Source organism: Columba livia, chromosome 3, assembly GCF_036013475.1.
Source record: "Columba livia isolate bColLiv1 breed racing homer chromosome 3, bColLiv1.pat.W.v2, whole genome shotgun sequence".
NCBI lineage: Eukaryota > Metazoa > Chordata > Aves > Columbiformes > Columbidae > Columba > Columba livia.
Window position 1 is genome coordinate 57,213,442 of NC_088604.1, and position 18,006 is coordinate 57,231,447.

Genomic DNA, 18,006 nt, shown 5'->3' on the forward strand with positions numbered 1-18,006 from the left:
CCGATTGCTAACTGTTTTAGGAATTTCAGCCTAGGGATTTTTGATAGCAATGTCAAAAAAGTTCTCTTAGATTCACAATTAGGCATGGGAATTTAAGGAGAGGATACACTGTATTCATGCATAATAAAAAAAGAGATGTGTTTGTAGATACAACTCTGCACCTTACTTTCTAACTGATGGTTTTGAGGAAACTAGTTTGAGAAATAACTAGACAAGGATGGATGTCTCTTTCTCTAGTACAGTATACAAACAAGATTTTAAAATGTAAACTTTCAAGTGGAGAGATGTGACTGCAGGCTTTTTATTCATTGCTGGTGGCAGTGGCCACTGCACTGGAAGCCTTTTCCAGAGAAAATTACCCAGAAGAAAATTTTCAGTCTATCACACTATCCCTGTAGAAATTGTACTAGTTCTGCCTTGGAATTTTGTTGGTTTTGACTTTGGAGTGATGGCTTCTGTCATCCTTCATAGAAGGAGACTTTATTTACCCCCTGCGTGCAATAAGAAGATTACAGTCTTTGTATTCTTAGTAACCCACCCAAATTTATTTTGTAAAACTTTCCCCTCATGTCTCCTCACTTTGGAAACAGTCTTTGACTTGTTTCTTAGGGGGTTTCTGTTACCCAAATTTTTGCCTCTTATTGCTAAATGTGCTTATTGCTCTTCTGTTTCCAACCCCCGAGATCCCTTGATGCTCTGCTGCTACCACTTCACCTATTGCCTTTGTACCCCAGGCTCTGATGCGAGGGACACCGTGCATCTCCAGGTGTTACTCTCAAAGGCACTTGTGTTGTCTTGTGCTCTCCTCACCTTCTTGCCTCCCTGCATCAGGTGGTGTGGGTTTCAAAAGTAGAAAGGCCACCAAGGCTGTAGTTTTCTTTATTGCCCTTTCCTCTGCATTTAGGGTTCACCAAACCTCTAAATGTGAGACATCTACTGGATGTTCTCTTATCCTTTTTCCTTATAGAAGGAACTATTTCTCTTTGCTTCCTGTGGAAACTTCCTGTTTTTCCCCTTTCTCTCTTGACAAAGGCTGTGTTTATTCCTTTCTTCTTCTTATCCTTAAAAGGAACCCCTCCTGCCCCACCGCCTGTCCCATCTTGTGTATTAAAACCCCCCAAATCTGCATAAAAGGAGTGCTGCATTTCATTGCTGCCTATCTGCAAATTTGTTTCCTGCCTACATTAGGTCTCAGTACCTGTTCTAAATTCCTTCGTCCTTCCAATTTTTCACTGATCAAGAAATCATTATCTTCAGTTCGACGCCTCTTAGTAGCTAGACTCCATGGAATGGATAATCAAGTGTATTACTGTTACCTGGAAAGGATAAGTAGGTGCCTTTATCAGCCAGCTCTGTTAGGTGTGGATTTATACAGTTACAGGCAGTTAAACCTGTCACTCTTCTAACCCATCTAGCTCTGATTTTCTGTGCTTCTCCTTCCCTTCCTCTTTCCCAGGCCAGTAAATGATTCAGAGAACACAAAAGTTTTAGAATTAGTTTTAAATATTACAGCAAATTATCACAATACAGATATGCCTGTAAATGTTATCAACTTGGTAAGTCTACAAAGATCTTACATTTGAAATATATTTTTATATGGTTAGCAACCAGCTATGTCTTGTCAATGCTGTTGCTAAATGTCTCTTTGCATGATGTGGAACTTTGTGCTTCAGAGGACACTTCATGTAGAGTTAAAAAGTATAGAAGTTAAGGTCTCCACGAACTGAGCAGTCTGTCACCTAGAATGGCTGAAACCAGCTTCTGTTAATCAGAAAAAGCTGCACAAAAAGCTGTTGCTATACATAGTGTGAGGGACCTGAACACTTTTTAGCATTTTCCTGACTTTCAGAACAGTGAGGCCAGCCAAAGGAAAACCCAAGAGATGTATATTTGCTTCAGATATCGGAAAAACAAACTGTTTATTCTCCAGCTAAGAGTCCATTTCTAAAACCTTCAATCACTCAAATAAATATCATACTAGTGACAGTAGTACCACTGAAGCTCATTAAAATCCAATTGAAAGACCTGAAGGATTCCTTTCCTTGATGTGTCATCCCATACAATTTTAAAGCAACATGCAGGGATTCATCTGTATGCAGAACTGACTGATTTTAATGGCATGTAAAGATGTGACGTCTGTGACAGCTGAGTCCACTTTTATAAAGAAGAAAAGAAGGGTTTCCACAAATACAGATAGGCACAGCATTACCAGGGAAGTATTAAGAGCTGCTGATATAATTTAATTTTCATGAATGATAAAGTAAATATGTGTAGGGATGTTAAATCTGGCTTATATTCTAAGCCAGATGTCTTTGGCAAGAAACAAGCAGAAACTGTATACCAGGTTGCATATTTGTCTCTAATTCTAAACCATGGTACATTGTCACTGGTTTGCTGACAGCCATCTGCTCAGACCTCATTTGATCTTCCCATTCAGTCACAGTTCAAGTAAAGGAACAAAATACATGTAATGGAGGGAAATTATTGGGCTATTTTTCTCATGGAGAAAATAAATAATATTAAATATTATTTAAATATTCTTTCTCACAAGATATATATTAAAAAGATACTGAAATCATGCACATATCATTTTAATGAAACAGGAAGAATTTTAGACACTTAGACAACTGTGACTACAGATGCACTGTCTGTTGTATTTGTATATCTGTGTATCTTACATATATAATTTGTAAATATGCTAAATTTATAAATACACTGTTACAGTACTTATAAATATATGTATTTAGTAACCCTTTTGTAGCGAAGTCTATGGTGAACAAGTGTATGTAACCTGCAACAACTATTTCAATGCATTAGAACAAAAGGGTACAGTAAAATTGACACAGAATGTTCAAAATTTTATTTAATGGTCTTACAAGTAACTGAAGAGTTTTTTGACTCAATGCAGAGGAAATGCCAATCTGTATTACTACAGAAATATTCAATTTAAATTTGCAGTTTATTAAGCATTTATTTTGTAGTATCTCTCAGTTAATCAGCTGATTTGTGCCTCAGAATACTGACTGTATGGAAATGAAGTACAGATAACATATTCTATTCTATGGAAAGCTGGGAGACTTTGCATTGTGAAAATTACATTTTGCATTCTGCCTTCAATATAATAATCAGTGAAGGCCTTGACCTTGCTAATTGTGCTTTACATGCATTGAAATTAAACAAATCAAAGGTGAAAGGCCTTACCATATTAACCAAGGGGAGCAAGTTGATTCTCATTATAGTAGGGTATTATGTAGCTTGGGTTTAAGTAACACTTGCATGTAAAATGGTAAACATAAACGGTACATGTAGCTAAAAGGTTGGTCTTAAAACCAACATGGATTTATGGAGGGGAAATGGTGCTTTGCCTACCTGACAGCCTTGTACGGTGAGGTAGTTGGCTTGATAGATGAGGGGAGAAGAGTGAATGTTATTTATCTTAGTTTTATTAAGGGTTTTGATGCTATGTCCATGTATCTTCATAGAAAAACTGATAAAACATGGGTTAGATAGTCGCAAGGTGGATAAGTGTGATAATCAGCACAGCACATTGAAAACTGAATGGATAGGCCCAGACAGTTGTGATCAGTGACACAAAGTCCATGTGGAGGCAGGTCACTTGTGATGTATCCCAGGGGTCAGTATTGGGTCAAATACTGTATAACTGTATATTCCATAATGACCTGGATGATGCGGCAGAGTGCACCCTCAAGGCAATACAAAATTGAACAGAGTGGCTGATACACCTGAAGACTGTGCTGCTATCTAGAGGGACTCTGGCAGGCTGGAGAAGTGGACTAAACAAGAACCTCATGAAGTTCAAGAGAGGCAAGTGCAAAGTCCTACGCTAACTTCTGGGGAGGAACATTCCCATGCAGCAGTACAGACTAGGATCAAGTGGCTAGAAAGCAGCTTTGCAGAGAAGGACCTGAGTGTCATTTTCTCCCCTCCTTCAGTGGAAAGGATCTGGGATAGATGAATCATACAGGTGTCTCTCTCTCTCTCCTCTGCCTTCTTCCAGTGAATGGAGGAAGTGCATGAGTGGGGGCAACCAAACTTACATCTTCTGATGTATAGAGATGCTGGTATTCAGATGAGGGAACTGATCAAAAATGGATGTTTTTAGCTATATCATTGTAAGCTGACGTGTGCTATCCAAGAACAGAATATACACAATTTGGAAGAATTCCTCTTTGCAGTAGATCAGTGCTGTCTCTCAAAGTTCCTTTTGTTTTTCCTTGTTAGGCCTGCTTGGCCTACCAGGACCATACCACTGCATTGCAAAGGTTGTAATGAAGGTCATGTGGCTAATAAATACAAGGAAATAACTGTAGAGAGTGCTGCTTGCTTCTTCATGCATAGTGCATTCCTTCTACATATACAGTATTTGTACAACTAGGATTTTGCACTTCGAAATTTGTGCCAGTATACAGACATATATTTGAAAATCAGTGTGTGCCTGACACAAATTGAGCATATTAATACCTTTGAAAATGAGATGCCCATTAAATTTTGTACTTTAGATTTTTGGTTTAGTGGGAGTTCTGCCATGGGCATCAGGGAGACAGGATTTCATCTTCACCTGTATTTTTCCTGTTCTGCTGTGAAAAACAACCTTCTGTGACAGTGCTAGGAAAAAGAAAATTAATTGCAAAGCTGGAAGAATGCTTACACAATACAATAGTGGGATAAGGCAATAGAAATTTTCTCACTCAGTCTCCCAATCTGTAAAACTGATTGGGTTTCACTATTAAAATCAGCAAAGTCCCTACAGATTTTCAATGCTGTAAACTGTGGAGAGGCATGGTAATATTACTAGATATCAGTATATGGTTTTTCAGATGCCTGTTATTTTGTAAGGATTATAGTTAGCTTTACTGTCAGGCTACTTCAGGTTAGGGTTTTATACCGTGTCTTTTGTGCTGAAGTTAAATATGCAGGAGAATGCATGTAATGCTACTCAGTATGAAGAAAGAAAATTACCTGAAAGTAAAAGCGAGCCTTATCTACTACCAGACATCGAAAACTACATTTCCACTTTCTTCAGAAGGAAAAGAAGGATGACTACCTAACAGTACAATGGTCTAGGGCAACTGACATAAATGGGGACTGAAATATTTGTTTTCTGGTTTTGTCTTCCTCTGGACAAATGGGCTCAGTGTCAATTTTTTTCCGACTGCAAGCTCTGTTGTGTCTGGACAGCTATTTCTTCAAATTGGGCTTATTTTCCAGTTGTATAAAACTCTTCATCTACATTGTGGGTAGAGTGCATTAAGTTATTCCCTGTGGTGCACAGCTGGAAGCTATTCTGCGCTGCAACATTTTGTTTTGTTTTGTCCCAGTTTTTTCTCCCCACTGTGTTCCCACAGCCTCGCAGGGCTCCGCGCTGCAGCAGACAAGTCTTGCTTTTTCCAGTGACACTTCTGAGAACATCTGAAATTGACATATTCTCTTTTGTCTTTTTAGTACAAATTCAGCGGCAAACAGCTCTGCTTGACTGCACGAATGTTTCAAAGAACTCTACAGATGAGGAAGATTGGCTTGAAAAGTTAGACATATTTAGGCAGGCTGTTTTATTTGCTTCTTTGAAGAGACTAGGGATATTTTGAGAAGATTGAAGGAAATATACAGTGCCAAATATTGGTCTGTTTAGAAGAGAGAAGAGGAATATGCAGGTCTTAACAGAGCTGTCTTTTTTGGGAGGAAAACATTTTCTCTGTTCTAATGCTTTAATAAGACACAAAGAAATCCCAGAGTTGGTAAACCAAAGTTTGTCTTCTATCTTGGAAGTATTTAAAAGGTACTATTAAATAACAAAAATGATTTTTTAAAAAAGTTAACACTTTGATTACGTGTGCATGGCCTGTGATTATTTATATTAATTTTACCCTCAGTAAAATAGGGCACCAATCTTATCACTCTGTAATTACGATCTAGACATTGAATAATACTGAATGCAAAATTGTGTGTGCCACCCATTATCTGTCAGGAAGAAAGGTTACAGACCTTTCTTTCAGCATCTAATTGCAGTGGTCTTTCTTCTTCTAATTTTCATCTCCCTCAGTCTCCCACACTCAGGTAGCCAGTTCCTTCCTTCATCTCCACACGAAGATCTCTGCTGCTGTCTTCCATCTCCTGTCACTAATTGGTGTTTCCTTTGTTCTCGCTCAAGGTGCTGCTGCTTCCTCCATGCAGTAGCAGAAGCCTAACAGAGGTTATAATCTTGATCTTGGTTCTTCCCCTGTGATTCCTGCCTCCATTGTAATGCTAGAGTGTCATTCTATTGAGATGTATCCCACCAGTTGCTCTGTAGATGTAGGATCCTGATGTGATTGAAACAGTATTTGCAACTCTCCATGGGTTATGTGAAAGGAAGAAAAACATAGCTGTCAGGACTGGTAAATGGTAGGAAGACTAATGTACAAGCTAATTATTTTGTTTACATTCGTATCTATTTTCAGTACCCCTCCTTTGCTGTAGCTGCTCCTTGACATATTTCAAAGTGAGTTACCCCAGTGACTGTCCCCACTTCATAATGAACCTGTAATCACTATTTGGCAGCTGGAGATAATATATTTGATTTCCCACTAGAATCCCTCCATACTCTCTCAGCTCAGGAAATCAGCTAGATCTTGCAGAGTTCTCTGAAGGTCAATCAAATTGCACTCTTTGGGAGGAGAGAGTGAGAATGAATTCAACAGCTGACAGGCTTTATGAAAATGTCTTGTACCTGCTACTTGTGTAGCTCATGTGCTTCTGCTGATCTCAACCATTGCAATGAAGCATGTAGAAAATCTGTCAGTTTGGCAGAGAAGTAGGTAACAGGGCATGACAAAATAGGGCAGGGTGCCAGGCATCAGGTTGGTGGGTTTTATTCCACTGGTACTCATTGAGCTTTTATGAGCTGGAGGTTGGTGAGGAAATGTGAAAAGTACCTGTGAAGATGGGCTATTATTTTCCTTTATGCAATGAGATTAGGAAAACATAAGAAAATCGGGTATTACTGCTGTGCAGAAAACCATAAAGAAATCACCAATCTCAGAGAATGTTCTGAGCATCCGTAGAATAAATAGCCATTAATAAGACCTTTGTGGGTGCAAGGTGATAATGAGAGGCAGTATAGAAGTCAATGGCTAGTGGTAAAAAATAATACTGGGAAAAATGTTATGATTTCATTAGCAACACCACACAAAATTAAGTTTACAATTTCTATTCCATTTTGGGTGGACATTCATGTAGGGTTATATGTGCTACCACCCTTAGTAAGAAACTACTACAGGTATTTATTAAAAGCAATAGTGAGGGAAAATGTGAAAGAGAATGGTAACAGTGATGCCTCCCTGGATAAAACCCTGCAACAGCCAGTGATTTAGGGATATTCTGAACTGACAGTTGAACACCAAGCCCTTCATGTTTAACAGCACCAGGTGAACCCATGTTGCATGTATTGATCTAATTGGTTTTAAATCCATATTTGCTTTTGGAATTAAAAAAAAAAATAGAATTTATTAATGTTTTCTAAACTTTAATTTCTATCGTACTGAAAAACGTTTTCATTTATAAACAGACAAAAAAATTCCAATCAATGAAACAAATTTGCATGATAAGTTGACTCAGCACCCCCAATTTGTGGTAGAAGAGTAACTAAACTTAGCATGTTTACTTCCAAATGTTCACTTGCTAAACTCATTTGTGTTTTTAAATACAGCTATGTCATTTTACACATCTCCCATTCAGTTATTTTCTTAGCATAAAACTGACAGCCTATGAATGTCCACCTTCAGAAGTTGATCCACAAGTGTGGTCTTGTCACACGTTGCTTTATCCGTTTAAGTTTTACCATATCCTTTTGGAGATGAGAGATAAGGAATATCATACAGTATTTGAGTTGTCATTACAGATAAATTTATTTGATAATTTTGTTTCTATTCCTCAAACTAATATTTTCATTGAAATATCCATAATAAATCTTTCAGGGGTGATAATAGCCAGTGTAGAGCCTATCATATTTTCCCCTTGTGTATTAATTTCCAGTCCTCAATTTCATCTGCCATTTTATTGCCTAGACACATGATACTGTGAAATTTTTCTACCACTCTTTGTGGTCTTTCCGTATTTTTATTATCCTGATTAATTTCCATAATCAATAAATTGTAATCTTACTTTTTATCCTCTTTTCTAAGTTACTTATGTAACTGTTGAACAAAAGGATTCAGCAAAGATTGCTGTGTTTTTCCAGTGTTATTCACCATTTTCCTTTTTTTTATTGTGGCTATTATCTCATGAGAGGTCCCTCCTATGTTATCATAGCCTAGTTCCTTTAGTGGCCTTTGCAGAATTGTGTCAAAATCTGTTTGTTAATGTAAGTATAAAGTCAGTGAATCACTCATACCTATATGCTTGCCAGGGTTCACAAAGAACTCTAACATTGATAAAGGATGGCTCATGAGACCTCTGATCCCAAGCATCATCTATTATTGTCTTTAAGATAGATATTCAGTTCTGCTTTGATACAGGAATAATTTAAAAAACTGGTAATGTAGTCAGCACTTTGGTAACACACCCCACTTCACGAGAATAGTGGCACTGTAGAACTTGAGTACATTGGAGTTTGTAGGCAAAAAACAGCTATTACTCCCGATTCGCTGCTTTTGATTTTTACATTTTTTTTTCTAAAACTGGTTCTGTTGACAATATGTGCTAAGCTTATCATCACTAATTCTGTAGAGAGTTGAGCAGCTTTCTTGATTACCCTTGCGTGGTACACCACTTGAAAGAATTTGATTAGTTTCTGTGTTATTTTCCTTTTTATAGTTTAATCACCTGTCAACACTAAACAGTCTATCAGGCTTCCATGCTCTAAAAACTCCATGGAATATGTTCCATGCTTAAAGACTTAAGTGGAAAGCAGAAAGATGACCATGCCCATTTCATAGGTGAGAACCTGAGACTGTATTTTTCTCTTCATGCCACAGAAATCTGTTGAAAAACAGAAATCGAACTCAAGCTGCTGAAACTACTGCCTAATTAGAAGCCAGTCTTTTCTACCTGTTTCCTCTGTGCAATTGCTAAAATTTTGGTATTTTTAACAGGTAGAAATGAATGCTAATCCGTTTTTGCCAGTGACACAAAGGAGGGAAAAGATTGATATACCTGGCAGTTGAAGGGAGTAGAATTTCTCTGCTTGCACTTGAGCTACACAAAATAAGGATAATGTGTTTCTGACTCAGAGGTATTTTACCCAGTCTTCACACTGGAGCAAATGATTTCTAAAGGTATTTGGCAATAAAGAAAGAAGAGCTGTCTGTAATTACAGCAGATAATGTTTTTGGAAGTATTTCATAGCAGGATGCCCATAGAATTCAAGGTGGGATTGATAACTAAATAAACTTTATAGTTTTATGAGAGATTGAATTCTAAGATGCACAAAACTAGTACATCAATTTAAAATATTTCTTCTGCATGATTATCTTCATGGAAAAATAAAGCAAAATTCTCTAAAAAAATGAACTGTGGTGTCTTGAGCTCTCTTGCCTTTTTTCCTGGGGAATTTATGGTTGGATAGATGGGAATCTTAGAAAGGGTAAACAATATATACTAGCATCACAAACATTCACATTTTTATTTCATATTCAGGAAGCCTGACTAAGGCATTCAAGACAATGCTTTCATCATCTTTATTGCTAGAATCTCCTGCCTATGTTGTGAAAGTATTATATATATTAATCGCTAGAAAGCAATATGAATAGTACTACTTCCTCCATTCCATCAGGCTTCAACATCAAATGTTCTTTAAAAGCAAAGCCTTATTTTGGGCTACACAAAGCAGCATCATAGGATCATAGAATATCTCCAATTGGAAGGGATCCATAAGGATCATCAAGTCAGTTACCTGCTCCTCACAGAAAAAAAAAAAAAAAAAAAAAAAGTAAAAAAAAGTTCAAATATGTAGTTGTTAATTGCAATTTTTAACTTGTTAAAAATTCCAGGGCTGGAGAATGAATTAATATGAAACACTAAGTACTGGGTGCAGTGTGGGAGCACTTTGTGCTTCTCTTGCTCTCTACCTGACGAATACGTGCCCATGAGCCCGCAGGGAATGTGATGTGTTGTACTTCTCTCTGAGGATCTGGATCTTGATGTGATCTTTTCAGTTAAACACCCAGTACTGGTTTCGGTGCCTGTGTTTGTACTGGTTATGGGCAAGGTTTTGTGGCAGTTTTACCCTAAGCTGCACTGTACATAAAAGAGGTTACCTGAGAGTGAATCTTTGGGATTGGAAGGGACCTTGAAAGATCATCTAGTCCAATCCCCCTGCCAGAGCAGGAACACTTAGATATGGTTACACAGCATTCTAATTCATTAGTTCCTTAAGTACTCTTCGTTTACTTAATGCTTCTTCCATTTAAAACTTGATTTAAAATTTAGAACAATGGTGCAATTTGTGTATAGACATATGTAGTATTTTTATAACCGTGCGACTCTGGAGGCTTTTTGCCTGCTCTTTTTCAGCTGTTCCACTGGCTTTTGAAGGATTTATTCTCCTGATGCCATCTACTGCAATTCCTTGCATATAGGATCATTCTATCCTTTTTATGAAGTTCACTTTTGAGGGAATAAAATACTTAACTCCAAACCAAATGTCAGATTCTTTGTTAAGACTAAATGATAACTAACTTTTACACTATTAACTTTGTAAAGACTAAAAAGGGAATAATGAGGCTGTAAGTCAACATAGGAAGTTCCACAGCTATTAATTCATCTACTCTGTTAATGCTTACATAGATTCTTACCAGGTACCGCCATTGTAGAAGGCAGCAAATATCACTGAATACATTGAATAAAAATACAAGAGCAACTGTATAGATTTTAAAACAGGATGAAAATTAGCTGTAATCGATACAGAAGCAGCAAGCTACACAATCAATAAAATCTCAACTATTGATTGACTGTACAAATTGGATAGATTAGTAACTAATGGGTTGCCATGCTCAAGCACCATGTTTAACGTGATTTTAAAGTAAGCATGAGAGTCCCTAACTCACAATGTCAGAGGGCAGCTGTACCATGACCACCCAAGCATGGTAATTAAATAGCAAGCAGGTTAATTGAAAGACAAGCAAGAGACTGGAGTTGAAGGACTGAAAGGAATCAGTTGAATAGTGTTGTCCAGCTGTGGAGAAGGAAAAGAAAATTCTTTACAAATGAAGCTTTATCAGCATACAATAATTGCAGATTCAGTTTTGATTAAAGCCTTATTTTAAGGTTATAATAATGCAATAGGGTTAGAAGCTGACTGATTTGCAGTAGGGTGGATATGGGGCCGGTGGGAGTTGTCATCAAATAAATCTGAAGCTGATTCCAATCCATATCTCAGATTTTTTTGTTGGTTTAGTTTCACTTGCAGCCATGGCAAATTACACTTTTGAGGATGCAAAACTGATTGATTTAATGTGAGGGACTAACGTATACATTCAACATATCATATCACTTTGTCTCCATGGCTCAATTTTACCATGTCTCAAAGGTTTTGATCAGTATTTAGTGGGAAGGAGAGTAACCCAGCTAAATGATTTTTCTTCATATGGTTTGTAATCTTTATAGCTTACTGCTACATAGAACTCGGTTCAGCAGAGCACTCAAACATGTGCTTAAGTGCTGTGCTGAATGAGAACTAGAATATATCATATCACTCAGCGCGTGCACATGAAAAGGCTAACAGTACTGCCCTAAGAGATATAATTTTGTATATATTATCTTCTCAAGGAAAGGGAAGCTACACATTGCAGATGATGTTAATGTTCCTTCATGAATTACTCAGCTCCTCTGATGACAAGGGTGACTATGAGGTCATAAGCAGAAAAGTAATATAGCGTAATACAAGTGATGCGGTCTGTGAAAGAAAAGCTTTCCTATGGAGATGTAAGCAGAAAAGAAGAATAATTAAGAGTTTTCATATGTAATTTTCATACAATATTTCAGTGTCTAGTGGGGAAGGAAAATAAGATTTGATTATGAAAAAAAAAAGCTTTGTATGTTTCTCCTTTGGTGTCCTGCTGTTGCTCAAAATATAGCTGGAGCATACCAATTACAATTTTAGAAGGGAACGAAGAGGAAGCTGTCAGTATAATGGCTTTATTCTGATGTCTAAATTCTAGATTCAAACCCAGAGTTGCTGGTGCTTTTCTGTGCTTCATTACTTCCATAGTTGTTAGAAACATAGCCTTTGTTTCAATGCTGTAACAGGTGTTATGTTCATTTATGATTGTCCTGATAAATTCACCTTGCTTTTACCTTTGTTGCTTTCGTTTATGATTTTATTTTTTTTTCCAGGTTTGTTTCCTGCAGTGCTGAACCTGGCTACTAATGCTCTCATCACAACCAATGCTACCTGTGGAGAAAAGGGTCGGGAAATGTACTGCAAACTTGTTGAACATGTGCCTGGACAGCCTGCAAGGAACCCTCAGTGCCGTATTTGTGATCAAAGGAGCAGGGTTGCACATCGTACGTTTGCCACTTTCAATTTGTTCCTTTAAAAAGATTTTTTTTTTCCAAATGTTGTAGATACTCAACAAACAAAACGGTAGATCACTGGCCCAATTACTATGAAATGTCTGTCTCTTCTTAAATGAGGTTACCTATCTCTTCCATTGATATTTCAAGATCTGTATCTGTTTTGTGTACTCCTCAAACTGAATTTTCTAACTCAGATTGAAGTGGAGCACCTAAATTCAGCTTTAGGAAAATTAATTATGTACAGCTGTTGTTGTATTCCCTTGATATATACTGATCATGAATGAAAACCAGATGACTTTTACCTGCATATTTACATGTAGAATGTGAACATTTTGGACAATCTAAGTGTATTGGGTTTGCATGGCAAGGTTTTGGTAGTGGGAGGGCTACAGGGGTGCCTTCTGTGAGGAGCTGCTAGAAGCTTCCCTCATGTCCAATAGAGTCAGTGACAAAGATAGACCTACTGCTGGCCAAGGCCGAGCCCATCAGCGACAGTGGTAGCACCATCAGTGATACCTCTGGGATAACATAGTTAGGAAGCTGGGGGGAAATTGTGCACCACCACCAGCAGCCAGAAGAAAGGAGTGAGAATATGTAAGAGAAACAACTTTGCAGACTCCAAGGTCAGTAAAGAAGGAGGGCAGGAGGTGCTGCAGGTGTCAGAGCAGAGATTCCCCTGCAGCCCACGGTGACACCGGCTGTCCCTCTGCAGTCCATGGAGGTCCATGGGGGAGCAGAGATCCACCTGCAGCCCAGGGAGGACCCCACACTGGAGCAGGTGGGTGCCCAAAGACGGGTGTGATGCTGTGGAGATCCCATGTTGGAGCAGGCTCCTGGCAGGAAATGTGGCCCCATGGAGAGAGGAGCCCAGTCTGGAGCAGGTTTGCTGGCAGGACTTGTGATTCTGTGGGTGATGCACGCTGGAGCAGTCTGTTCCTGAAGGACTGCACCCTGTGGAAGGGACCCACGCTGGAGCTGTTTGTGAAGAACTGCAGCCCGTGGGAAAGACTCACATTAGAGAAGTTCATGGAGAACTGTCTCTTGTGGGAGGGACCCCAGCTGGAGCAGGGAAAGAGTGTGAGGAGTCCTCTCTCTGAGGAGGAAGGAGAAGCAGAGACAATGTGTGATGACCTGACAACAAACCCCATTCCCTGTTCCCCTGTGCTGCTTGCGGATGGAGGTAGAGAATCAGGGAATGAAGTTGAACCCAGGAAGAAAGAAGGGGTAGGAGGAAGATGTTAAAAGGTTTGGTTTTTATTTCTCACCACCCTACTCTGATTTTGATTGGCAATAAATTCAGCTAATTACCCCAAATCTAGTCTGTTTTGCCTGTAATAGTAATTGGTGAATAATCTCTCTCTGTCCTTATCCCAACCCATGAGACTTCTGTTATATTTTCTCTCCTCTATCCAGCTGAGGAGGGGAGCAATAGAGTGGCTTTGGTGGGCACCTGGCATCCAGCCAAGGTTAACCCACCACGAGAAGCAACATCTGAAATTTCAGTTGAGGGCCAACTCCAGTTTTATTTTATTGTATTCTGGGATATTTTCTTCTTTGTTTGATGTTAATTCAGTTTAACTGAGCCAGCATAAGTAGTATAAGATAATGGAGCACTGCTTAGTTTGATTGTTTATTTTTTCATATTAAAATTGACCTTTGCTAACACTGCTTTCTTAAAGACTTCCCAGAAGCAAAATCAGTTTTTGAGTATAAATTTGTTATCATTTGCTTCCAGAGATTCATATTTCTATATGGTTGGGAAGATTAAAACTAAGAAAATGTCTTAGTCAAGTCATACAAGTTTTAATCTGTGTGAACTTGCAATGAAAAACATGAATAGCATTAATGTTGTTAAATTTTTGTGAGTATATTGACACTGTAGATAGTAAAGGGTGTTGATACACTTAAGACAGCTTTTAATGCAGTACATAAAATTTTGGAAGAAGCAGAGGCATGGAGGGAATTGCTCTTTTTTTCCAGTTGTTTCCCCCTAAAATCTAGCTCAGATATATTCACACCTCATGACACAGCACATTTAAGCTTAAAGCCATAGGAAAAAAAAAACAACAAACATTTAATCTATCTGCTGGTTCTAGCTGAGCTGTCTATGTAGCTTTTCAGACAGAAACTTGTTTAGCTTCTCTTTAGAAATTTCCTTCCAGGGCCACCCTTCATAGAGTGATCACTCACTCCAAAGTCTTTTTCTAATAGCTAATCTGCATTTTCCTTGCAGAAATTCATGTTACATTTTCCCTAACTTCAGTCAATACAGGGAATGGATTATGCCCTTTTTATTTACAGAAGTATTTTACTTATTGAGGGTTGATGGTATTCCTCTATCTGGTTTCTACACTCAACTATCTCTTTTCCTTCATTCTCCTCATAGGTTGTATTTTCTCGAACTCTAACTGTGCAAATTGCAGTTCTCTGAATTCTCTCTAGAGGTTTTCATCTTTATTAAAATTCACTTGCGCTTCTACCAGCACTGCATAGAGATGCAAGTTTACTTCAGAATGAGCAGAATATATTCCTATTTACATATTTTTACTTAGATATTTCCCCTTTTTAATGGTGTGACACCACTGAGAGATATATAGCTAGCTGTCCATTATAATCCCCAGATACTTTCCTGCTAAATGTTTACACAGCCATTTGCTCCTCACCTTGTATTTGTGAAGCTAATTGTAATTGCCCCAGTACAAACTACTTCATTTGTCTGAACACAGTTGTAACCTATTTTTTTCCCAATATAGTTTTTCAAGTTTCTATATCTTCTTTAATTGTAGTAAATGCTGCCTTCTAAGGAAAGGTCATATGATTTTGTAGCAATATGTTATATTATATTAGTGTGTCTCACTCAGAGAAGATCGCAGGGGTTTTTGGAACCATTCCAACTGGCAGAAACACTGCACAATAGATTCTTTCCCTTCTTTATAGATGGGTGTTTAGAGATGCATGCACATCATATGACTTTATTTTCTATATCAAGTTTGTTTAATTCAAAAAACAAACCTAAACCGGAACTGGATTGCTTTGTTCCCATGTCCTGCCTATACTATCAGATAGTGTACTCTAATGTATGTATATATACAGAGACACACATATGTGTGTATCTATATATACATATAAACCCCATCTGAATGATTTATATCTGTGTTTCCCCTCACTCCTACTCTCTTAAAAACTTGAATCTGCCCGGCTTCATAATGTCTGGTCTTTTGTTGCCAACCACATCTCATTTTAAGGTTTTTAAATGTTCATTTGGCAGAAGGAAGTGACTTATTTAAACAGAGATGGCTCATTAATAGAAGAACCATGTAATGTAACCAGACTTTAAATGATCCCCCTGGAATGTGCAAGTCTGGAGTGCCTCCCCTTAATTACTGTAGTAGGAAATGAACACAAATTCCCTGGTTAATCACATGTGAGCCCAAATTACAGAGCACAGTTTGATGGGCTCACTCTGTAAGTTCTCCTCCTTGCCATCTATCAGGGAGATCGGTCCTTGAACTGCATTTGCTATCCGGTCCTTTTTACAAATATTGTATTATTTTCCCTTACCTTTTAAATAGGCAAAACATACCAGCAATTAATCAGTGTTTTCAAATGAATTATGATTAAACTTTCATAATGGTGATTACAGTTAATTGTTGGTTCATCTCTCAACTCTCCTTCTCATGATTTACCTTTTTTATCAATTTCACCCGAAGAGACTTACATCAAATATTCCAATTAGACAGCTTCTGTCAGAGTCACTGAGGAGCTCTGAGTTTGTTTTATAGGTGATTTTTGCTGGCACTCATTGAAAGCCAAGGGTTGTGAAAATGATCAGAGCTGGGGGAACTGACGACATATAAAGCACGGGTGTGTTTTGCTTTTCTCTTCAGTATAAAGACAAAGCTAATAATAACATCCCTTGCAGCACCAGTATTCTATCTTGCAAATGTTGGTGCCTACTAGTGCCACTGAATAATTTGTTATTTAAATGAAATTTTTGGCATTTTCAATTTTGAGGATTTATGCCTTCCCTCACACCCACAAAGCACTTTAATTGTATCTTTAAATATGTTCAGACATTCCGGATTTCCTTAATGAGCTAGGACTCCTGTCCTCCACAGGTGGCTGATGTAGCAAAAAAACAGCCACAAAGACTATCAATCTGGCTGGTCGGTTTAAGTAATAATTAAAATAACAAGTAAATGAATCAGTTCATGAATTAATTATTTGTAATTCTAGGACTAGCTACTAGTGAAGCATATTCCAGTTTCATATCAAGAAAACCCGTCAATTTAGAAAGGCATCCTTAATGAGAGGGGTAGGATTTCTCTTATCTTGTTATGTTCTTGCAGACAGAACTCACATGGAAGAAACCTACTGTATTTGAATTTCCTTTGGGTTATTTTTCCCATAATGTACAACCTGTAGGCAATTAGGGACTTAGAATATGCATCCTTGTACCTTTTAAAATTGAGGTTACCTTATTCTCCATTTTGTATAGGATAGACACACTCACTGACCACAAAAAGTAACTGGAAATGTTGAGTGTGGTTTTTCTCAATCTAAATAACATTAAAATAGTGTGTAAGCAAACTTTAATAATTTAGAAAATCTCAAATTCTGGGAAGAATTCAACTCTGTAAATAAATTCTTTTCTCTGTTATTTGGGATTCATTTGGGACACTGCAGCAGAGTAAATACAGACATGAAAAGTAATCAGTCATGGAATTTGAGGTGGATTATAACCAAGCAAACCTTCTTCATATGCCTATATGTGAGTCAGACAATTTTCCAGTTTAAAATTATATTCTGTAATGATTTCTGAATAATTTCCTCTTTAATGATTTCTGAATTATTTCCATGTGTGCCTAAAATGTCTTAGAAATGCAAGTACCAGTATAACTTTAATCTCTGCTTTCCTTGCAAACCATATGTCTGGTTCCTGATTTGTTGTTTCTATTGCAACATTTAAAGACATTACAGTACTTGAAACTTCAGAAGACTGCAGGAAATGTTCACTTGATCTAGAAGCCTACATTTCTGTAGTATCAAGAGACCCTCCACGTGCATTCAGGTGTTTGGAATCACCTTCTTGTGATCCTAACCAAAACCAAACAACTAATATTAAATGAGTATTACAGTAATAATAAGCATGACTGTGCCCCAAGGGTAAAAGAAAAATTAATTCCTTGTTCTTTATTTTGAAGTACTGCCTCACTAGTTCTGTAATTGTATTAAAATCTAGATTTTAAAATCTAAAATAATTTAAATTGCCTAATAATTTTAAAATATATTTATGTATTTCTGCTGTTCTAACAGAACGACATCCAATAACAAATGCAATTGATGGCAAGAACACTTGGTGGCAAAGCCCTAGCATCCAGAACGGAATTGAGTATCATTATGTGACCATTACTTTGGACCTCCAACAGGTAGATTTCTGTTTGTCTGTGACTGCAAAGTCTGTCTTTCTTGCATGACAGATCACCTGGATTA

The 18,006-nt window shown here is 37.6% G+C and overlaps 1 protein-coding gene across 11 annotated transcripts in view; it reads left to right on the forward strand.

Moving 5' to 3' along the window:
• Positions 1–18,006, forward strand: part of LAMA2 (laminin subunit alpha 2) — a 356,006-nt gene that overhangs the window by 75,927 nt on the left and 262,073 nt on the right. For all 11 annotated transcript variants that reach the window (XM_065056885.1, XM_065056887.1, XM_065056893.1 and 8 more), the window contains exons 2-3: positions 12,331–12,501; positions 17,830–17,942. In XM_065056885.1, the coding sequence (XP_064912957.1) occupies positions 12,331–12,501; positions 17,830–17,942 (284 nt within the window). The remainder of the gene's footprint in view (positions 1–12,330; positions 12,502–17,829; positions 17,943–18,006) is intronic.